At 33.3% G+C, this 25,019-nt stretch overlaps 1 protein-coding gene across 1 annotated transcript; it reads right to left on the bottom strand.

Annotated features, from left to right (window-relative positions):
• Positions 1-593: 593 nt before the first annotated feature.
• On the bottom strand, positions 594-24,613 carry LOC143079269 (uncharacterized). The gene is made up of 5 exons (XM_076254515.1): positions 24,421-24,613; positions 14,604-14,722; positions 5,539-5,674; positions 1,695-1,737; positions 594-756 (listed from the first exon to the last, which is right to left on the bottom strand). Exons 1-5 carry the CDS (start codon positions 24,542-24,544, stop codon positions 663-665), a joined length of 516 nt encoding a protein of 171 aa, XP_076110630.1. The 5' UTR covers positions 24,545-24,613; the 3' UTR covers positions 594-662.
• Positions 24,614-25,019: the final 406 nt, after the last annotated feature.

The following is a 25,019-nucleotide window of genomic DNA, read 5'->3' as shown; positions in this document are numbered from 1 at the left end:
AGCAATCATTAAAGACCTAACAACAGTATTGTAACATTATCCTCTCCGAATAAGTCTGTTTAAAGGTATGGTTAGCTATTGAGGTGAATGCGGACATTTTTGTGCTTTGTAAAAAATATTACAATAAAATATTAGATATGAAATACCTGCACTTATAAGACATCTGCATGTTGATGTAAATTCAACAATTGATCAATGTAATGATAAGATAGTATGTTAGGTTTGCTGTAACCACTGAAACATAGTCTCGGTTTCTAAAATTGTACTTTATTAAATTTGCTATTACTTCAACAATAGGTCTTATTAGTATCAACTTTGCCTTATTAGTGTACCTTTGGGGCAATACATTATATAAAACATTATATAATATGCAACAATATTTTGATGAGTGAGAAACGTCTGGTTGGTGGCCACACGTTTTCTAGGTGCTCGGTAAAGGTGGAATTACCTCAAGCGTTCAAAGAGTGACATATGTTCAATTGCGACACTGTTCTTCTGAACAATATCAGATTCCAATATGTCATATTAGCTGACAACTGATGACGATCTCTGTGAATTAAATTACGCTTTTTTATTTTTTATTCATTTACACGTTGATTTAATTTTATTTATTTACAATAATTTCAAACAGTTACTTTACTAAATTGCCTTGATTGGAAAACTCATCTGAAAGAAGTGGGACATATTATTTGACCAGATGTACATGTACAGGAAACCCCGTTCTGGATAGTTGTGTCACCACTGCCAATCAAACTCCTAAAAAGTATTATTCGAGTGAATTAACAATAAGGCATAAAATCAATAATTTATTCAAACACTAAATACTATTTTTATATATATAAAAAAAACAAGTGAATGGAATAAGATATATTTTTGAAGTCTTAATCGACGACATGGGTATATATAACTCATATGAAAAATATCTAAATTTTATAACACTTCTAAGTTCACTACAGAACATCAGTACACATGGAACGGGACTTAATGATGGTGATATTGTATTATGACACTATGAATATTGCTAAAAACAATTTTGAAAAGAATTCAAGGTTTTGATTCATAAAGCTGTAGATAGGGTGTCTTCCTCCATCTTGGATTTGAAAATACCAGAAAACAAGGTCTAGATCTTTAATAGAATGTGCAAATTTTTAGTTCGGGTGGTACATGTATATCAAAGACTTGATTATTTACAAAATCTATAGTGTCAGATACTGCTCCAAATGATTATATATTCATTTCAGGATAATCTTTGTTTCGTAATTTATTGATTTTTAATTTGTCTAAATATCAGTCCATCAATGTTAGATCTGTAAATTTGCGTTAGCAATTTTTTTTTTTCTTCCCTCGCAATGATTCGAACTCATGCTACTGAGATATCGTGGCACCAAATCGCATTGAACTATGCCCGACGCGCTAGACCAATCGACCACCTAAAATATATATTCGTGCTATAATCAATGACCCACAGGAAATTGTATAATCATAACTCTATAGATCAATTCATAACTCGATAGAAAAACTTGGTAGTATGTACCAATGCAATGTAAAAATCTGGGAAATTCGTAGGCATTATAGTTTTAAGGATGTTGTCATAACACTGTCAGTTGGTCCAAAATGAAATGAGATATTTGTGAATTATGATGTGACAAGATACCTAACTGTGTTTGTTGGGGGTACATTTTATTGCTACTTACCCGTCTCCTGTTATACAAAAATCTAGAGCCCCAGCAAATGGATCTAAAATTAGTAAAAAAATATCATAAACAAACACCTAATTTGACTTTACTATGACGTAATGGCACAATCCAGTTTAATTAAAGATTGACAAATATCATTGTTTATTCCATATTGATAAAACTTTAGTAGGTTTTTGTATATGAATAGGATTTTTATTAAATAAGCATACTCACCTACAGAAAAAATATATTCACAGCGCAAACCCGGTCGCGTGCTTTTACGTGTATAATTTTGGTAAAAAACGATTGATGTACAACTGGTTTTGGTGAATAATTTCCATTACATACATTTCTCTCGGAATATGGAATAAAACAATGACTGTCTTTTGTTTCGGTAAATATTTGGTTTTATTGACTTTGAAAAATTGATATTCACCAAGGCCAACCAATAAATATACAATATTAGGTCAATGTCAGAAAAATATTAACTTTTATATGAGGTGAGAAACTGGGAAAGGGCGAGGTTCTACCGAGATCTTCCCTAGTTTTGCGCAGAGTAAAAAAAAGTTGATTATTTTCTGACATTGACCTAATATTATTTGTATACTGCAACTTAAATAAATAAATTGATAGCTATTTAAATTATAACGCAAATTTCAAACTTATTTTCATCCCTTAATGAACTCCTGACTGTGAAAAAGTGTTCCATGATGAAATTGACATTGCACAAAATATAGCTGTGTTCCTATATTTAGGAAATAAACACAACTAGTTGCAGTATAAAAAATTATATTTACCTCATAAAGTTAATCAAACTACATATTTACCTCATAAAGTCAATAAAACCACCTATTTACCTCATAAAGTCAATAAAACCACATATTTACCTCATAAATCATGGTTTCTGTTTTGTTCACTTCAAAATTTACAGACTCGTGCGAACGAGAGCTTAACATATTGTTTAACAGTATGCTGCCCTCAAGATGTCATCTTTTTGGGGGAATCTTTCTTTTTTACTTTTGTTTGGATGTTGCCTTATTGAAATTAATTCCTGTTCAAAGATTGTGGCGGAGTTACATGTGTTCGTGAGTTCTCAATCCTCCCGTAACCTAGGCCAATAGTGCTACATTACAATATAAGAACAAACTGTTAAACGAGTCAACTTGATTCTCATCAGATCGGTCCTATGCACAAATTACAACAACATAAGTTCACAAGACATAAACTACTTGTCTAAATAGTACTAGCTGGATCAAATCTCAAGTAATACACAGACTTTGATATCCCTGACTAATGTATAAATCATAGTACGCATCCAATAGATTGAGCGTAAACACATTAGAAGCATGCTACATGTAAACAAGCATGACCCTATATAATACAATTATATAATTATCAATAGGATTTGTAATGACTGGATATATGTTTAGTTAAGAATGATATTTATTTTCCAAATAAAATTAGTGCTAGTATCGATGATAAAGACAATATTCAAAGATTTTACTACAATGTTAAATGAATAACCTTTAATAGTATTTGTATTTACAGTTTACGTTGATGGTATCTTAATTTACGAGTTGTACATACATTATAGTCGTAAAAAATTATCCACCTTTAAGATCCCGTCGTAGGAACTATCTCACTAATATAGGAAATTTTAATATGTTGTGTTGGAATTGTAAAAGTTTTCTAATGTTTAGTATGAATGTGAATCGGGTAACCATTTAAGAATTGAATGCTTCTTTTTGTAAATTCATTGGGGTGTAAAAGCGTTGACCGAAGTACATTTTGTATGAAGCGCGGAAGCGCTTCATTCTAAAAATGTGCGCACGGTCAACGCTTTTACAACCCTATGAAGTTACAAAAAGAAGCATTCAATACTTATAATTACATTTTTTAGCTATGATCAAGAAAAAACGAATTTTATATTGTTTTTATTTAATTCACCTGTGCACTTTATTGTTAGACCACGTGTTATCATGAATGAAAAGTTTTATTGAGTGATACAATTGCTTACGGAATAACACGTGATGTGCTGTTAGCTAATCAGAATAAAGTATTATAATGAAACATACATCTAATGTAATTATTTAATAATGAAGTATCTTTTTGTTCATTTACAGTTTAAATCAATAATTTCAAATGTTTTGCTGCAGCTAAATATTATTCAACAGTTAATATTGCATTACTTCTCTTTACTAAGTGCTATTTCATTTTAAAAGTAATGTAACAGTTGTTAAATAAAATTGTAATGTTCAAATACAATTCAGACCATCATAGAAACTTCTTTTGTTTACAGCTCCAAAAAAACCAACAGGTGCTACATGTATTTCCAGTTCTAACCACGCTCACACCACAAAATGTTCAAAAGTGTATGATAAAAGTTGTTTTTCTTTTTTTTATCACAATCTGTATATATACAAACGCTTCAATTGTCTAATTTGCACAAAATGACATCAATCTCACATGCCCAAAAACGTATATTCTTCAGTATTGAAGCCTTATTGGTCATAGAAAAGAAGACGAAGAAGAAATGCTTTGTATATTTCAAAGGTGACGTTAACAGCTTTATCAGAATACTTGAAAACACTTTTCGTATTAAACTCGGATCTAGTAATCTGGTTTTTGTATTGGGATATTTGGAAACACTACTTTAAAAATCCAGAACATTCGACGCAATAGCATTTCTTTGAATTCCCTAAATTACGAATGAAATTAACACTTCATTAAATTGACGCGTCCGAAGCACTTTTCCAAACTGCTCGAAAAAATAAATCAAATCCAAGGATGTATAGATACTTGAATATTATAGGAATTATTGACCAAAAGGATCTTGACAAAGATTTAGACATCATTAAATATATGTGTATTGCCAATCTGCCCATAAAACAATATTCCACTATGGAACAAGTATTTGCAATTTCTCTGGTGTTTGTCATTCTGCTTTTAATAAAAGGAATACAATACAGGAAAACAAAAGTTATTTCTAAAACTTTCTTCATTGTTGAAATTAGTCTAAGGTTTGATGACAGGAAACAGCATTTCCAAGCACAAACAGTAACGTATTTCATAATCCCAATATTCATTGATTGTAAAAATAAGGTCAAATATTTCTGGGCGATAAATGGAGTTTTATTAGTAGCGAATAAAGTATATATCAAAATTAGTGTGTTAGTCATCCAACTTTTATTTTTAACTACATGCGTTTTGTTCAAACGATGTATCGGATTTCAGATGATATACAATTACATTCTCTGTTGTGTGTGCTATTGTTGTTTGTTTGTCTTTTTCATTTTTGGCCATGGCGTTGTCAGTTTATTTTCGATTTATGAGTTTGACTATCCCTTGGGTATCTTTCGTCCCTCTTTTACTGTCTTTTCATCAGTTAAATATGCGGTTTAATTGACTTTTGAAAAAACTGATATTCACTGAGACCGACCGCCAATGTGAATATCAGTTTTCAAAGGTCAATAAAACCACATATTTTCCCACAAAAAGATAGTTATCGTTTCATCCCGTATTCCGATAGAAAACATTGTATTAATTAAGAAAAAAATATTAACCCAAATCAATTGTGCATCAAACAGCTTACCAACACGTTACATGTAAAATCGTGTGATATTTTGCTCGGCAAATATCACTTTCCTCCAGGTCAATATTTTTTTTATTTAAAATTCAATTCACATAAAGAAACCTTCTAATATAATAACAATATGGAATAATGTCATTTATTTTATAATTTATAATTACTAAACTGTCAAAACCTCATTTTATAATCTCGTTTCAAATGTTTTACTTTTGAACCAAAATATTTTCTGTAGCACATGTACCACACGAGAACTTTCACAACACAAAACCTTACCAAAATCTGTTGTCGTCTGTATAATTGCTGAGGGTGTACGATCGCTTGAACCCTTCACAGGCGTAACTGTGGTAGACGGATTCATACACCTCGTCATATTTACAGCCATAAGATTAAATCCATTTAACCATACATTCTAAAACAAAAAGTATTGTTTTGATTGTTTTGATGGATAACACATTTATTTCAAATTTGACTATATATCATAAGGACTTTCAAAAAAAAAAATAGACGATACAATACCAAAGGTGCAATAAAAACAATAATTCGTAGAAGATAGACACTCCTATACAAAACAAAAATCAGCAAACAAAAGCAGCAATACCTATAACAATACACAGAGTCTCAAGATTGAGCAACATGAATTCAGGGGGGGGGGGTGATTCGGTGCAAACTTATGAGAACTGTTCCACTAGTACCATCTGTTGTGTAGAAAAGATGCATTCATTTTTACCCCAAGAGGATGGGATATTGGCTATGACATGCAGAATATATCCCTGCATGGTTTTTTCTGTGTACATGTGGAAAATACAGATATTGCATAATGGTCAACGTAATCATGGTGGTATCGTTAAACTTTTCGAAAAGACAATCTAGTCTTATTCATGTGACGCCAAGATACCCAAATTGCACTTTTCAGCAAAAAAAGCAGCGAAAATCTGTTTGTCAGTATGCACGTCTTTCGATAGATAAATATAGAAATATATCTAAATGTTCATAAAACGTTCACAGTATAAACAGACGAATCATTCACTGAAAATTTACGAAATCGTAGCCATGCAACGTCCACAAAATGTTATCTTTAAAAAATGAGCAAATAAAATATGTTACAATCGATGCCACTGCTGGTGGACGTTTCGTCCCCGAGGGTATCACCAGCTCAGTAGTCAGCACCTCGGTGTTGACATGAATATCAATTATATGGTCATTTTCATAAATTTCCTGTTACAAAACTTTGAATTTTTCGAAAAACTAAGGATTTTCTTATCCCAGGAATAGACTATCTTAGCCGTATTTGGCACAACTTTTTGGAATTTTGGGTCCTCAATGCTCTTCATCCTTCTTTAAGACTATTTTGATCTGAGCGTCACTGATGAGTCTTATGTAGACGAAACGCGCGTCTGATGTATTAAATTATAATCCTTGTACCTTTGATAACTATTAACACCACTGGGTCGATGCCACTGCTGGTGGACGTTTCGTCCCCGAGGGTGTCACCAGCCCAGTAGTCAGCACCTCGGTGTTTACATGAATATCAATTATATGGTCATTTTCATAAATTTCCTGTTACAAAACTTTGAATTTTTCGAAAAACTAAGGATTTTCTTATCCCAGGAATAGATTACCTTGGCCATATTTGTCACAACTTTTTGGAATTTTGGGTCCTCGGTGCTATTCAACCTTGTACTTGTTTGGCTTTACAACTATTTTGATCTGAGCGTCACTAATGACTCTTGTGTGGGCGGGGCGCGCGTCTGGCGTATTAAATTGTAGTCCTGTTGCCTGTTATAACTATTACAAGCCATTTCTTAAACAAGAGGCTCTCAAGAGCCTGAATCGCTTACCTGTTATTTTTTTGCTTAAATCTTTCATCAATGATTATTTTTGCTTTTTAATATATATTAATGAGTGGCTTATAAATGCTATTTGAATTTCATTGTATATCTGTCTTAATTTCGTCAAAAGAAATAAATGCATTTTACACATATGTTCCATTTAAGCCATCGTGTCTATGTTTCTTGACGCACAAGGAAATTAAATACCAAATTCATACTAGATTCGTTTGAGAAGTTTCTTAAGTTAAAAAAACATAAAACAACTTGTGTAAAATTGTCCTTAAAGGATAATAACTCCTTAAGGGGTCAATTGCCAATTTTGGCTTTTTTGTAGATCTTACTTTGCTGAACAATTTTTACTGTTTACAATTTATCTTTATCTTCAATAAAATTCAATATAACCAAAAATGCAAAATTTCCTTAAAATAACCAATTTAGTGGCAGCAACCCAACAATGGGTTGTTCGGTTTGTCTGAAAAAGGCTGATAGATCTTCACTTTTTAAAGATTTTTACCCCATGTCAGATTTGCTCTAAATGCTTTAGTTTCTGAGATATAAGCCAAAATCTGCATTTGACCCCTATGTTCTATGGCGGCCTTGTTTGTTGATGGATCATAAATTTGGATACAATTTATAAACCAGATACCCAAGTAACATTTAGTTAAAGTTTGAAGGTGTTTGGCCAAGTGGTTTCAGAGAAAAAGATTTTTTAAATATTTTACGACGAGAGAAGACGGACGACGAAAGACGACGGACGCCAAGTGATGGCATAAACTCATAGATTTATGTCAAATTGTTCTAAATATTTAAAGATAAAAACCAAACAAATTGAAGACCAATTGATCAGAGAACAATTAAAGGTCTTTCCACATCATTTTTTTTTAAGTTATTGAAAAAAAGCTAGTTCTGGTAACTTAAAGATGAAATTGGCACCCAACCATAAGTTTCTTCATACTGATGCCATAAATAAATGGTTTCTGTATACTTTGGAGTGAAATGAGGGAGATAATATGTTACTTCCGGTGAATTAAATGTCACTTCCGGTCTCATTTGATAGCTTCTTTCACACTGATTCCAAAAACATATAGTTTCTATATACTTTTGTTCGTTAAACAGGAGATCATGGCCACTTCCGGTTATCAAAAGTCACTTCGGGTTTTAAGTGATAAGTTTATGTATTTATATTACAAAATATATGAATTCCGAGTACTTTTTCATGAAAAAAAAGCAAAAATGGCTACTTCCGCTTTTCTCAAGCTTACTTTTGGTTAACATTTTTCACGGTCATATGTCATCCAAACTTTTGTTAAAGGTCATATGGCGTTATAATGAACCAAGTTGAAGTAATAATCAATTAACCTTCTATTGCGAAAATTCAGGGGCACGAACTCATATAAGATGCCATTAGGTTGTTTCAGACTAAATAAGTCCAGTAGCAGATGTCATCACCATGACTGAAACATCTGCAAGGAGCACAATAATACCAAACAGTACAATCTGATGTACAGTAGTTGTCGTTTGTTTATGTAATTTATACGTGTTTCTTGTTTCTTGTTTTTTATATAGATTAATTAGACCGTTGGTTTTCCCGTTTGCATGGATTTACACTAGTAATTTCGGGGCCCTTTATAGCTTTTTTCGGTTTGAGCCAAGGCTCCGTGTTGAAGGCCATACATTCACCTATAATGGTTTACTTTTATAAATTGTTATTTGGATGGAGAGTTGTCTCATTGTCACTCACACCACATCTTCTTATATTAATGAACTACAGAAGCTTGTCAATGAAGCAAATTCTCATTTGTTTGAGAATTGACAGACATATTGAAAATATGTTAGAACGAGGCGTGATCAAGCCGTCTGAATGTTCATGGTAATTTTGGATCGTACTTGTTAAAAGGAAGGACGGGTCGACTCGTTTTTGTATAGCTTATCGTCGAATCAATGATCTTGCGGTTCCAGACGCATATCCTTCACCAGCCATAGACGATTCAAAGGAACACCTAGACGGTAACAAGTGGTTATAAACCTAAGACCTTTCCTCAGGTTATTGGCAGGTGGAGGTTGAAGAGAGTGACCGCCCGAAAATTTTGTTCACCACACGACGTGGCCTGTTTAGATTTCGTAAAATGCCATTTGGGCTTGCCTGTGCTTCTGCAACGTTTGGGCGGTTAATGGAAAGAGTTATGGCTGGACTGCAGTGGAACTTATGATTTGGTGTATTTGGATGACGAATTTGTTGTATTTGTTAACAAGTTTTTGATCGATTGATTAACGATGGGTTAAAGTAAAAACCCAAAAAGTGTTTGTTGTTCGCAAGATCAGTGTCTGTCCTAGGACGTGTAATAAGCTAGGTTGGTGTGGCGACATGTTAACAAAAAGTTGAAGTGATTAAACAATGGTCAGAACCGACAACATTAAGCAAGTTGCTCTCTTTTCTCGGCCTGTGTTTCAAACATTTAAATCCAAGCTCCTGGAGGCGCAATACTCTCACATCCAGATTTTTTAAGACCTTTCATACTCGATACGGATGCAAGTCAGTCTGCAATTGGAGCAGTACTATTCCAGGAAATAGACGGAAAAGAAAAGGTTATCGCTTACGGGAGCCATACATTTTCAAAGACCGAGCGCAAATATTGAGTCACTCGGAAAGAGTTTCTCGCCGTAGTTCATTTTGTTAAGCATTTTGAAATGATCTCCTTGATAATACCTTGCGTATAAAACAGCAAGAAACTACTTTCAAAGAAATTGGAGAATTTAATTTTGCAGTTAAGAGTTAATGGTAACAATACGAAACATTGAAAGTTGATAACGGTTACGGTTGTGCAAAGAGCAAAGCACAGGAGGTATTGTATATCTACACGTCGTTGTACCCATGAAGTAAAGGCGTGCCACTTAACAGCAATTCCATTACAATAAGACATCAGGACATCTTTGAATTAGAAAAAACATAAGAAAGATTAAAAATATTTTTTTATTTGTATCGTGATGTGGTGGCCTATTAAACAGGATGTGAAACCTGAGTAAGAAGGAAATGTCAACAAAAACAAAAGACAGCACCAGTGCAGATTTTAAAGTCAGGCTACCGTACGGAGTGGATATCCATCGACATTTTGGGCGAGTTGCCAAAATCCGCCAACGATAATAAGTACATACTTGTACTTAGGTGATTATCACACAAAATGGACAGAATGCTTTCCCGTGGAGAACATGGAAACATCGACGGTTGCGGTACTGGCATGAAAATACGGATTTTTTTTTTTTTTGTGTTTTTAAAATTTGCTGTTACAAAATGATAGAAATTATTATAAATTAAGGAATGTATCTCCCTCATGCAAAGCTCTGATTCCTTTCACGGATTTGGCTATACTTTTTGTACCTTTTGGATTATAGCTCTTCATCTTTTATATAAGCTTTGGATTTCAAATATTTTGGCCACGAGCATCACTGAAGAGACATGTATTGTCGAAATGCGCATCTGGTGCAAGAAAATTGATACCGTTAATTTTATTTTTATTGCAAATATCTTAGTAAATAAAAATTGCAGATTCGGTGTTCCAACAATGATGCACTCAGATTAAAAAAGACAGTTTGTGAGTAATCTAGTCTCTGAAATGTGTTACCTTCTGCAATTAAGCAAAACCCGTACAATGCCATACCAATCACAATCCGATGGTATGGTTGAAAGGTTCAACAATACTCTAGTAAAAATGCTAAGTGCTTCCGTCGATAAACATCATACAAACTGGAATCAGTTCTTACCCTATGTGATGATGGGTTACAAAACAGCTGAAGATGAAACAACCGGGTTCAATCCGAACCGTGTGATGATGGAAAGAGAAGTAGCTACAGCTACTTGATATAAAGTACGAACTCCAAAGGGTAGTGAAGTTCATTCCGGCTAATGAAAGGGTGTTGGATTAACAGGAGAGACTAGAAGACACCCACCGGTTTGTGCAGAATCTTGTTAACAGAGAAACGATTCGGCAGAAGCAATATCATGACAAACAAGTTGGAATAAATTTAATAAAATGACAAAGTGTTTGTTTTTCTTTCCTGTACGTAATCTTGGACAATGCCCGAAGTTTATAAGTCATTGCTGGGGCCCTTTAAAGTGTTAAAGCAATACTAAAAAAAAAGTACTCAGATATAACCTACAAGAACTACTAGTTAATTGTGGCAGAAAAAGCGGACAACAGGAAATTCATTTTGATCGCATGAGGCAATGCAAGGATCGGTGTTTATTAGGTGAACCATAACTGGGTTAGCGTTTACAAAGGCTCGAGCCTTCAAATCAGGTATCCGAAATGAACAATCAAGTTCAAGATGTTGGTTAAAGTGCCTCAATTGAATTTGATTTTTAGAAGAGACATGAGACCATAGAACAAGACGATCATTTACGAGAAAGCAAGCCTCCAACTTGGTTAAATGTCTATGTTCAAAATTAAAAATAATTAAAAGAAACGCCTATACAAAGTATAATCATGTACATAATATGTAATTTTGTATGTACATGTATATATTTACGATGATTTCCCTTTAATTACAGATGCCAAACGCCGATTAAACGATCAAGTGCACCACGATTGAGAAGTCCAGTTTGTCATGTACGCTTAAACACGGAAAAAGTATTGGAGGGGCACGTTCTGGCATGTGTGAGGAAAGGGTCTGCCAAGGAAGAATTCTTATGTGACATTTGTTCATATGCTACCAGTAAAAAAAAAAGTAATGAGGCACCAGAGAAAAAGACATCCAACATCGTTGTTAACACTAGAGGATACAGACAGTGAATGGGAGAACCAAACACGGAAACCATGTCAGATGTACTCGGAGAACCATCGAGAGCCAAGGCAAGTAAAACAAAAACCTTTTTGATGGCATCAACTTCGCTAATCCAATGCAAATTGGTCAGGAAGACACCTCCACCCCTATCAGTGGCCAATTCCTCAAGATAGGGACTTTAAGACACATTGAAGAGTTCTTTGGGACCACAGAAGATAACGTCCAAGAAATTAACATTTCCAAGCGTGCCAGCTAACACGATGCCAGCCACCACTACACAGCACGTTCTTGGTTCCAAGAGTGTTGAAACTGATTCGGACGAATCTTTACTGACAAACCCTACACAGCTGTTGTTCTCGTCCTCACCAATGGATGCACAGAGTATTACAACTACAACAGGAACTTTCCCCATACCAGAACAGGTTGTTAGGTCAGCCTCCACTTCTGGGTTAATGCTGGTAGAGTGAGGAACAGTGGGATGATACAAAGACTACTGCAAAAATGTCAAAGTTACAGAAATATGGAAAAAGTGAATTGAACAGTTGATGTAGCTATCATAGCAATGTAGGCTAGACGAGAACATACAGTAATAAGTGAGGATACAAATTAGATACTTTTGTTTAGAGTGACACTTATAAACATGAACTCTGAATGTTCGTGAGGGATCGGACAATACAGACAGTTTGGTTCATTGTTGAAGGAGAAAGATTTTCAGGAAGTATGAAAACTTTTGTGTTTTATTGTTTATATAGTATGCCCTGTTTCTTTGAATATTTAATAACTATAACCGTCAGATGGGGAGGTTAAATCTGAAGTCCCGTGTTCAGGGAGTATCGCGCTTTGTGCACGTTAAAGGTCCCTCTCAACTAGCTCTCTGAATTGTCCATAAGTGGCCGGTTGTTGGGACACATTACTAAATACATGACATACCGGTTTTGGCTTTGTGATGTTTTCTGTGGTTTTCATATTCATTACCGGTATTTGGGTTGTTGGTTTTCATGGTTAAATTTGGTTGCTAAAAAATCTGTCAGCATGCATATTTGAAATACAGCTGGAAAACGAGTTAAGGTTACTTATGATAAAGTTGATGTGTTAAGTTAATGTTGATGTTCAATGTTTGCTAGAATGTTAAGACAAGAGTATACAGTGGAGCTGTAATCTAGTCATGTCGGGAAGATCATATATTTTCGAGTTGTTTTAGTGGTTAGTTACTGAAGTAAAAGTTGTTTTATGATATTAAGATTTGTGTTTTTTTTATGACATGGCTCGAGGCAATAACCAGATAAAGTTTGGGACTGTAAAATGACAACTCGATGTAGATGTTATCAATTGATTTTGGTAAATGCGGGGAAGCATTTCTTGGAGGCGTGGGTAATGTGATGAATTTCTTGACACCTGTTTCTTGTTTATTTTATAATCCAATTGTAAAGTTCAACAGAAAAAAAAAATCATTCAAACCTTTGATTTATTTACCCATTTAATTACTTCAACTTTCGATTTGTTTACATCTTTATTATGTATTTAGTAATTGTTTTAGAGACCAGGAACTAAACTATAAATCCGGAATTCCTGCGATCATTTGTTACATCTATAACGCCTGTTATTTAGGTATAGAGTACCCGAATAATCAGTTTATAAATTAACTACCAATTGTTAAGCATTGGTTGTATTCAGAGAAACGATTCTGGTACGAAAACCAGATAAGAACAGTTGCTTAACCCTGGTATGTGACAGTCTTATAATTTGTATCCTTTTTGAAATAAAGAAAATATTGTGTTGAAGCGAGAAGATTGTGCTGTTTTGCTTGGAACAATGTACTTGATAACTTATCATTACAAAAGATCTATCATTTTCTTACAGCAATGGAAAATATTACTTTCACTTGCAAATTGGAACAAAAACACACAATTTGTCAAAGGAGGACTAAAACCACATGACAAAACACTATTTTCGTTTAAATTATTTGATTTCAAATCAAATGCATTATTATCACTGAAGAGACATGTACTGTCGAAATGCGCATCTGGTGCAGAAAAATTGGTACCTTAATGTTATTACTACCACTGGACCGATGTCTCTGCTGGTGGACTGTTAGTCCTCGAGGGTATCACCAGCCCAGTAGCCAGAACTCCGGTACTGGCATGAAAATACGGATTTTTTTGTGCTATTAAAATTTGCTGTTACAAAATGTTAGAAATTGTTATAAATTAAGGAATGTATCTCCCTCATGCAAAGGTCTGATTCCTTTCACGGATTTGGCTGTACTTTTTGGACCTTTTGGATCATAGCTCTTCATTTTTTTATATAAGCTTTGGGTTTCAAATATTTGGCCACGAGCACCACTGAAGTGACATGTATTGTCGAAATGCGCATCTGGTGCAGGAAAATTGGTACCGTTAATGTTATTAGATTAATCAAAACTATTTTCGTAGCCATAAAATTGAAAAAGATTTCCAATGTTTTCAAATTTTGTAATTTTTCCCTTTTTGAAATCAGTATATGTATGTAAACAACAACACCATTGACCACACATCAGTTAGTGGAAACAGTATTTAACATGTTGTGTTGTGCAGACTGTTCATTTTTTTTTATAAAGTCTTCCTTTGAATTTTTTTTTGACAACTCGGTTGTAAGGTTTTGGTTGGTAATTATAAAAATGCGTCCCAAGTACTTTCTGTGCACTTCAAATAAACAAAAACAGGAATGTAGCTTTTCAACATTTATACAAACCTGTCCATCAGCCATGTGAACTTCATACCATGTCACACCTTTCTTATGCAGTATTCCACCATGTGATTTTAAACACGTGCCTTTCTTTAACACACCTACAGCGGGATTGTCACTACCAGCTTTAAAAACAGAAATGGTGGTTTATGCTTAACACAAAACATATAAACAAAATCATACAGGAATTACAGAAGATGTCTACCTTAATAAAAATTAAATCGGTTGACTCATTATTCAAAAGCATCTTTATTTCTTTCTTTTTCTTTTTTTTTTTATCTAGCTTTCTTTTGAACTTATTAAGTTCGTCATTCTTTTTCGTAGAAAGTACCCACAATATAAAAAAGAAGATGTGGTATGATTGCCAATGAGACAATTTTCCAGAAGAGATCAAATGACACAGATATTTACAGTTGTAGGTCTCCGTACGGCCTTCAACAATGAGCAAAGCCCATACAGCATAGTCCGCTAAAAAGGCCCCGAAATGGCAAATGTAAAACTATTCAAACGAGAAAACTAACGGCCTATTGTTAATGTACAAGAAGATAAACGACAAACAAATATGTAACACAGCATCAAACGACAACCACTGAATTACAACAGGCTTCTGACGTGGAACAGCCACATACATACTGAATGTGGCCGAGTTAAACATGTTGGCTGGATCCCAATACTCCCCACAACCTAGGACAGTGGTGTAACAGAACAACATAAGAACGAAACATAAAAATCAGTTGAAAAAGGCATAACACATCAGGGCTGTTTTGCCAAATGTAGTATAATTAATTGCAATTTGTTACTGTTCATTTAAAACGTTTGAAACTGACACATGTGTAATTTGTGTCGGATGACCCTATTGTTTACCAATTTCTGATGACCCAAAATTAATACTGTTTGACTCTATTTCATTGAAACGCTATTATCTGTACTTAATGGTAATTATTGCATTGTCTAGATTTTAAATTTGACAAAATAGCTATTAAATTAAACAAAAATTAAGAGGACCAAAGCAAATCGAAAGATACGAATATTCTCGTTCAAATATAATATGCTGGACATCCACTACCGTAACCAAAATGCAATTTGTTTGTCCATGACAGTAACAAAAAGATATGGTATGATTGCCAATGAGACAACTCTCCAAAAGAAACCAAATGACTCAGAAATTAACTACTATAGGTCACCGTATGGCCATCAACAATGAGAAAAGCCCATACCGCATGCTCAGCTATAAAAGGCCCTGAAATGACAAATGTAAAACAATTCAAACGAGAAATTAACAGCCTAATTTATATACAAAAATGAACGAAAAACAAATAAGTAACACATCAACAAACGACAACCACTGGATCACAGGCTCCTGACTTGGGACAGGCACATACGGGCGGGGGTAAACATGTAAGCGGGATTCCAACCCTCTCCCTAACATTGGACAGTGGTGTAACAGTATAACATAAGAACGAACTATAAAAATCAGTTGAAAAAAGCTTAACTCATCAACCAAACAGAAATACATCTAACAAAAACACAGTGGACGTGGCCGGGTACTTGTATATTCCAACAACAAAAAGACACTAAATACAGATCTGAGAGTACTCGCAGTTATTGACACCTTTTTTAAAGCCACTAACAACTAATAATCAAATCATGCATCTAAGACTAAATAATCAATCAGTTCACATCCAACATCCAATGGATTTAGGAAAAGACGTCATAACAGTTAGAGAAAAAAACATGATCTTGTGCAATGCCTAGATGCAGGAAACGATAAATTTTAGATCCATAAAAGTGTATATGAATATAATAATAATATATAGTTGGTTTTTTATTAACTGATAACAAAATCAATATTAATACCAATAAAACAATATTCAATGAAATAATTACAGTGTTGAATTGGTAACCTTTTCGAATTAGTTTATTTTTTAAAAAAAAAGCATCGATAAGTTTACCAGGATCGTTTCTAAAGTTCCGGGCACGTTAAACAACATCTCCGTAAAAATGAGGATGTGCTATCCCGTTTAAAATAAGTTTCTACATGTACAACCAAACTACAAAACTAAATGTTTATATCCATGGAAGAATTCAGTGAATGGTTTTTAGTAATTTGTGATAATAATTTTAAATAATTTACCAGATCTTTATACATAGATTACGTTCCTTAAGGATGTTTGCTCCTCTATTTTTTGAGTTTTTTCCAGATTTTCGGAATCCTCTGGTTTTATCCATGTATTGCCATTAAGAAATTTTGCCCACTAACCCCTTCTTTTCTTTTTATAATTTTATTACATAAAGTGTGAACAGACATATTTCAAAGTCTTATAAAATCCTTGGTTTTTTTCATAGTTTTTGAAACAAAAAAGTTGCCAATGTTAAATATATGAAAAATCGAGAGAGAATTATTGCCCGCCAAATTTTCAATTGCTTATATCTCGAAAACAAGCACACGGTCCCTCCATTTTTTTCTGCTTTTTTAGTTTCTTTATTTATATACTATCAACTCATAACAGCCATTTAAAAAGCTTGTTATTTTTAAACAGAGGAGCGAACATCCTTAAAATAGAAAAAAAGTCACAACAGATCTAAATACGGGCATAGCAAACGAGTTGTATAAACACCGTAAGTGGTGCCAAAAAGAACATCACCATCCAAAAAGGGAAAAATTACAATAAGGATCCCTTTTGCCGTAAATATTGGTGTGGAGTTTCCCGTGTAAAACCGAAATGTCCAAATCTAGAGGAATGTTTATTACCGTTTAAATTTGATTTATTTAAAGTAAGTTCCTTTGAGTAAATTTCGGCAGTATATTTTGTGATTGCTTAACGAACAAAATCATCAAGATAACGGTAAGTGTTGTTGAATTTATTAATTAAATGCGATTTAGACGTGGTCATAGCAGTACAAAAACAAGTCTGTTTTTAAAGGGGTGCCCATTGGAATACCTACAGCTTGTCGATAAACTTTGCTCCTGAAACGTACATAAATGGGTCATTTTCAAAAAATGTCGAATTTTCAGCACACCCATGCTAAAATTTGTATTTCTAATGGAAATTTCAGTTGTAATGGTTTAGATGAAAGCTTGTTGGATTTGTGATTCAGAACATTAATAATAAACACAACTTACATCTATTTTGATAAGATTAAACTGCATTGAAGTCCGATTTTGGGGGTATTTGTGTGCGTACGGTGTCAGAAAAACACATTTCAAATGATTTTTTTTCTTTCTGATCGCCTTGATATCTGCGTTAATTATTACTCTAACGAAAAATCGAAGCTTCTTTATCATTGTATGTAACAGATTATCTACAAACTAAATTCAATCAGCGTACGGGAGGTTTGTGTCTATCCTGTTACCGCTACTGAAATCAGTCGTTCAATTATTCTCCCTATGAATATTGAATCAGTCAGTGTTGATTTCAAAAGTGCAAAGTAATCTTTACATTTAAAACGCCTCGTTTCTTGAACGACAGTGTAGAGAAAAGAAATTTCTAGACATTTAGTGAAAAAAATAGAGTGTACTTTTTTTCATGTCTATGCTGTTACCAACAATTTTGATTAATTACACCAATAGTATGCTTGTAAAAAGTGCAATAACGTGTTGGAAACCAAATTCACAATAGAAAACCATAATCACTTCACCAAAGGGAATAGTTATTTCAGAACAGCAATCAAAACCGAAGAAATTTGTCTATCCTGTTATGTCTATCATGTTACTATGGTTGCTATGGTTACAGTAACAGGATAGACAATTGTAGACAAAAACGTCGTTAAATTTTTCATCTTAACATATAGGTGCAAAACGAATGAAATATTTCATTGTTTGAACTTATCTTAAGGTTATAACGTCTTAATCTTCCCAATTAAGCATTTGCAGGTGCAATACTGATATCGGCAAAAAGGTAACAGGATAGACTTTTATATAGTGATATATCAGAAACGTACGTTCCTGTTACCAATGAAATAAAGAGAAAAGTACACTAACTTATGAGGGATTTACTTGATGTTGGGTTTATTTGAAAGGGTGAAAAAATGCTAGAACAATGTAAATTGCTATCTAAGACTTGCATTACTGGCGGTATTTTTTACAATCTTTGAAAACCAATTTTTAGAGGCATTTTTCAGTACAACCTAGAAAATTGGCAAATAATCTATTATTTCACATAAGTTTATTATCTTGAAAACCATCTAATTGGCTACGTAAAACAAGCTTAACATTTTATCTAAACCTTTTCTTAATAACCCAAAATTTCTTTTGAAAATGGTAACAGGATAGAAAAAATATTGTGCCACCGATCATAAAATGTTTCGACGTTACGCGCGATGTTCGTACATGTAAGCGTAACACAACGTCGCGAATATTTCGTAACTTTCAAAGCAAAACGTCGACTAGAACGTTGTTTTTAAGCAAGTGCGACATTCTTGTAAGACTCCGCAAAATCGACGGTACTTTTTAACTACCTTTTGAAAATTGATGTATTTTACATTTTTGAAAAGTTAAGAAAAATAACATTTTAAAAAATAATAAAATTCTACCATTATAAGAGCACTGATAAGCAAACAATTGACGTAAAGTTGAGATGAGTTTGTTTTTACGTCAAAAAATGGCGGTGCGACAACCTTTTAAGCCTTTGAAAAATCGCTCATAAATTACCATATATAATTTTTCAGGATATTTGTCTTTAAAGTCATAAAATTAAGCAAATTAACATTGGTGTAGTAAATACAAATACTGATCTTTTTCCATTTTAGATAAACGTTTTTGATTCTCAAATCTGGAATTCTATTTTTTTTCCGCGTGGGACAGCTTTGCCCTTGTAATATGGAATGCTTTTAATTCTATGACGTCATCATAACGTCATTAAAAAATGCATAATAGACTGAAGGAAGTTTAGACGAAAATCATAGTTTAGTGGTTACAATAAATGAAATATGTTACGCGGGACAGTCTAAAAATAGTCGTTTTTATTAAAATGAAGCTTGTCTCATGCAGCATAAAACATAGTTTCATTAATTATTTTTTTCATTTTTATTTAAAAAACCATTAATTTTAAAAATCCGTAAAATAGCAATGAATATGATATCACAAGATTATATATTTTGAATTTGACTCTTGCCAACTACACCGATTTTCCAATGAGGTACGAACATCGCGCGTAACGTCTTCAAGATTTTCTTGTATGACATCATTAAGATTGCAATTTTTAATATGTTGTTCTTAAAGTAATGTTTGTTTTGATTTGCCTATGTAGAGGGTTGTTTGGAGAAGTAACTTTTAATAAATTTTTCAATTTCAAAATTCGACATTTTTTGTAAATGACCCAAATATTATCAAGAAGAAAATTAAAGCTTCAATAAACTCATCGCACCTTCAGTTAGTATATCTAGCATATTAGCCTTTCTCATTAGAGAAGAAGGCTTTACATGAGTTGCATCAAATATATTTACATTCAGATTTACCAAACGACCATTCAAGTAAATAGGAAAACATGTGTTTCATAACATTGAAAGTATATTATAAAAGGTACGGACCTCTTCTAGCGATTAGAACGACGGTAACTCTTATTAAATAAGGTTCAAGATAGGCAGTTAGAAAATTTGCCAATTCTCCTAGCTCGTGTATCGTTATGAATCAAAGTTTTGGCCAAACTCTGTAAAGTTTCGTCGAAATAACTTCTAATTGAAAAATTTAAGAAACACTTGCCGTTTCTTTGGTCATGTGTTGCTTTAAATGATCAAGAACTTTCTATTTCTATTGCAGAAATTTACCCTAGTGAACTTACTTTAAATTAATCTACTATTGAAAACAATGATTGTCCTTTTCTATAGATTGTGATATTTCAGTTCACACAAGAAACTCTATACAAAAAAATACGACAAAAGAATCAATTTATCGTTCCCTGCTATGATTTTCACTTCTAGGGCGGTGATATTTCTTTTGCCTCTTCTTATGATATGTATTTTCACAAATTATCCGCAGTACCCATTACTCAAAATGATCCAAGGTGAACTAATTTTCACTGCAACATATGTGTGAATATAAGAACCAGCTAGAATGACAAAGTGTAATACATGCATGTTTTCCCGACCCCTTATAGTTGTTGTCTTTTGCCAATTTCGATTAGAGAATATGTGTCGCATCCTGTAAGAGCGCGAGCTGCTGTTGGTGTGCCAGACATCAGGGGTTCAATAACTAAAAAGTTGAATATGTCGTGAATAGGTAAAAACTGTCTTGTGGCTTTGGTTGAAAAAATGCCTCAAGTCTAAAATCACAATTCATCATGTTTGATATCTGAGGAAAAGGTCTTATTAGAAATAAAACATAACTGTCATGATTTTAATATGATGCAACCCCTAGAATAACTTTTCTTCAATATCTGATCATTGGCAAAAGAGGCGGCAGAATAATTCTTATATCTGTCTCGTTTAAAAGTCACTTACAGACCCTACAAAAAATACTTCACAGTCTATAGATTTTGAAAAGATTCCCGCTAGAAATATTTTGTCAGGTTCTTGCAAATCGAAATCATTATAGTGCGATAGTGCATAGTTACAATGTACCTACAAATCTTATCAACCCATGTTTAGTTTCAGGTGCACAAAGACATTTCTTATAATCTCTAATAAATCTGCATTCAATGACTTGAAGAACAATTTGGATCAACCACCATTTGAAATAAACCTTATTGTCCCTTTGACGCCTTTAATAGCTGACTAAGTGGTATGGGATTTGCTCATTGTTGAAGGTCGTGCAGTAACCTATAATTGTAAATATCTGTGTCATTTGGTCTCTTGTGAAGAGTTGTTCCATTGGCAATCATTTTACATCTTCTTTTCATATACACCAATGTCCGATGTAAGGGGATGGTTGGGCGCCCGTTGACATCTTTAACCGCGCCACATTATGTATGTGTCTGTCACAAGTCAGGAGCCTGTTATTCAGTTGTTGCCATTTGTTGCTGTTACATTTTTGTTTTTCGTTTATTATTTGTAATTATAAATACCAATACCATCTATCTGATCAGGGGTGTACTGATTTTTCATAAAGGAACACCTATCTGATCAGGGGTTTGTGTTCTTTCTTTAGCATTAATATTTGAAAAGCAACATCATGGAGCATCAGTAGCAAATTATTATTAATTTCATCAAGTAATTAACAATGCATGCTGAATGTTGAAGTGGCTTGTCCTTGAAGTTATTTATGAAGCGTAAACTCACCACTGTATGGCCTGTCTGATAATTTGCGTCACTTAAAACTATCGGCATGCTCAAATGACTCGACATGCCTAACAATTGCTTAGCTTGTATGACTTTTGCCTCAAGAAAAGGCATTTTTACCAGTTTTAACGAACGTTGATTCATCGTTACACGCATGGTTTTTTTTTCACTAATTCAAATGTATGAAAATGTTTTCTTCTTTAACATGTAAAGACTTACTAACAGGATCTTAGCTACTTAACTCTTTCTTATTTTAAAAATGGATTTAGCACTGACAATAACTTTCCGGATTTTTTTCGGCGTTGTTTCAATGTGGTTTAAAATTGGTCTTTTTAAAAAAACAAGAATAAAGCACCTCAAAAGTTATTAAACCTTAGCATCTGTACTTATTCAAGCAAATAGACATAGCTATTGATAAAAATATATATTCTTTTTTATAAAACTTAAGAAAATTCATATCAAATTCATTTTATTTCATATGACAGGGAAAATAGGAAAGGGCAACGTTTAATGTCTTTAATACATGACTTATTTGGGTGAAAATTGAGAGAAGTAATACTGCTATGTGATGAGTTTTATAAAAATGCTTGTAAAAGTTGATTTGTATATTGAAATTTCTATCAAACTTTCATATATCAAAACTTCTTAAGTATTGTTTTCCACTTTTTTGTGTGAAAATTTACTATTGATGATATATAGAGAATATCATTATGGCTTTTTCAATATCGCATCCGTATCAACCCGAGACACCAATATAATCCCAAGAGCTCTGCTCGAGGGATTATATTGGTTGAGGGTTGATACTTGATACGGTGTGTGATATTGAAAAAGCCATATCATATACACTTTATTTTATACATATACCTCAAGTAGATGTTTTTTTATGTGACATGACGTCATACAGATAAGGGAGCTACCATTTGATTTTTATGGGGGGGGGGGCTAGGATGAAATTTGAAAAAAATAGGCAGGACAGGAGTTTTGAGTTAAAAAAAAGGCAGGATGAGACACTTGCAAAAAAAAAAGTCAGGACGACAATTTAGGTAAAAAAAAGTCGGGATAAACTAAAAAAAAAAAAAAAAGGCAGGACCGAACAGAGTGAAAAAGAAAAAGTGAAAAAGTCAGGACAGAGATTACAGCTAAAAAAAAATGCAGGACAAATTTTTTCATGTTCATATGATATTAAAGTTTGATGTTAAATAAAAGCTGATACATCACTCTTTCATCTGATACCAATTTTTTTTTATGATATCTTCATTCGGGAATTTATTATAAGCGTTCCCATGTTTGATAATGAAAAAGAAAAAAAAATCAGAAAATCACACATTAACGCGATTTTGCAAAATAACTGCACCGTGGGAAAACTCTACGACAGGGCTAAAATGAAAGTATAGCCTTGACTCTATCTTCATGCGAATTTTCAGCCGTAAGGTATTTCGGTCCATTAAACTCTTTTTAAATAAGCCACTTTTTCAAATTTGTCACTTCACTATAAAGTATGTAGCCTGAAACGTCCTTCTGATTTGGTTTTGTAAAATATTTGATCGAAAACTGGCTATAATGTAAAAAGATAAAGAAATCTATTTTTTCAATCCGGATTCAGAATGAATTGATGAAGTTTTACGTAGTATTTCATATTTCTCTTAAGAATTGAATGCTTCTTTTTGTAAATTCATTGGTGTGTAAAAGCGTTGATTGAAGTACATTTTGTAAGCGCTTCATTCTGAAAAAAAATATTTCGGTCAACGCTTTTACAACCCTATGAAGTTACAAAACGCATTCAATACTTATAATTACATTTTTTAGCAAGGATCATGAAAACCACATTTCATTGAGTAATTATAGAATAACTAATCGAAGAATTCAAATAGAGAAAAATATTCAACGAGTGACCGAACAACACATTAATTCGGAATTTCCTGAATGCGCGTAGCGCATGAGTTAATTATCAGTGTTGTTCAGACACGAGTTGAATATTTTTCGATATTTGAATTCTTTAATTAGTTATTCTTTTTATTACATTGGCAAATGTTTTTTTTTAAAGAAATTAATGTAAAAACATGTAAGGAACTTTCTCTAATTCTTCGTCAATTTATCCCTTTCTGCACCCATTGTATAAAAAATTTAGTCAACGTGTGGTTCGTTTGGTCTCAGTTCTTCATTGGTTAAAGTCCGATTATGACGTCGAATTTTCTGACTACCTATGAGGCAGGGGAGGCAACTAAGAGAGTGAAATACCCACATTTATTTCACATGTGAAATTATCGGTTTTTATTTAACTGGAAAATCAATGTAATTCATTGCAACCAATGTAATAATAAATTTTAATTTCAGAAGGACTGCTGTAAGCTCATCAAAATAACGTATCATATTGAAACATACTGTACATGCAATGTAATTATAAAGAATTGGAACCACAATAGATTTTACAATCCTAATGAAATTCAAACAAGGAATGTCTTCAACAACAACCCAAATAGATTATTACTTGTAGCAAGGTACGGACGGTAATAATATACCATATAGTGCATGGTCGCTATGCTTTGTTTACATTTAAAGTTATATCTTACAGAAATTTCTCAAATGTGTAAAAATAAATAACACTTACGGTCACTTCTGGCATAGACATAGTTCTCCTCAATACACAGACACAATCCGCGTGTCAGCTGGTCTTGGATATCTTCTACTGAAATAACTGTACCAAAAATCAGAAAAAGAATATACAATTTCATTTCAATGGAGAATTTGAAAGCACCTTACGACTTCAACAGTCAGACTAATATGTTAGTACAAAGATAATAAAATGCAGTAGTAGTTGATAAGGACAATGAGTATATCAGTATAGGTTTACGTAAGGTGACCACATGTTACGTCGTTTTTTATTTCTTTTGCTTATGTCAGATAATTACCACAATAACCAAACTGTTTATACTGTCATGGATTTGGTGCACATAACCACCCCTCTCCCCAAAATATTTGAATTTAGTTATACTTTGTAATCGGGGCTAGGCTTTAAAAGCCTCGATTGACGGTGCTAATACAACTACATGAGGCGGAATAGCGTTCTAACCCCGGATGGTTCTTAAAAAGAATGAGTTGAACTTTCTATCTCTCTTCATTTTTTCCTACTTTTTTGAGGGGTCGAGTGGGGGATTTTCCTCTTGCTTGCGTTGACGTCCATCGTTTCTCTTCGTCATGTTTTTTAAA

This window comes from Mytilus galloprovincialis, chromosome 1 (genome assembly GCF_965363235.1).
Source record: "Mytilus galloprovincialis chromosome 1, xbMytGall1.hap1.1, whole genome shotgun sequence".
Taxonomy (NCBI): Eukaryota; Metazoa; Mollusca; class Bivalvia; order Mytilida; family Mytilidae; genus Mytilus; species Mytilus galloprovincialis.
This window is presented reverse-complemented; position numbering and strand designations above follow the sequence as displayed.

What these genes read in the sequence shown, in the direction of transcription:
- LOC143079269 (XM_076254515.1), bottom strand. Translation starts at nt 24,544, where the DNA reads ATGAAATTGTATATTCTTTTTCTGATTTTTGGTACAGTTATTTCAGTA. An exon ending in TTCACATGGCTGATGGACAG is followed by an intron (nt 5,675 to 14,603) that starts GTTTGTATAAAT and finishes TTTTTGTTTTAG; the next exon opens with AATGTATGGTTAAATGGATT. An exon ending in TTTTGTATAACAGGAGACGG is followed by an intron (nt 757 to 1,694) that starts GTAAGTAGCAAT and finishes AATACTTTTTAG; the next exon opens with GAGTTTGATTGGCAGTGGTG.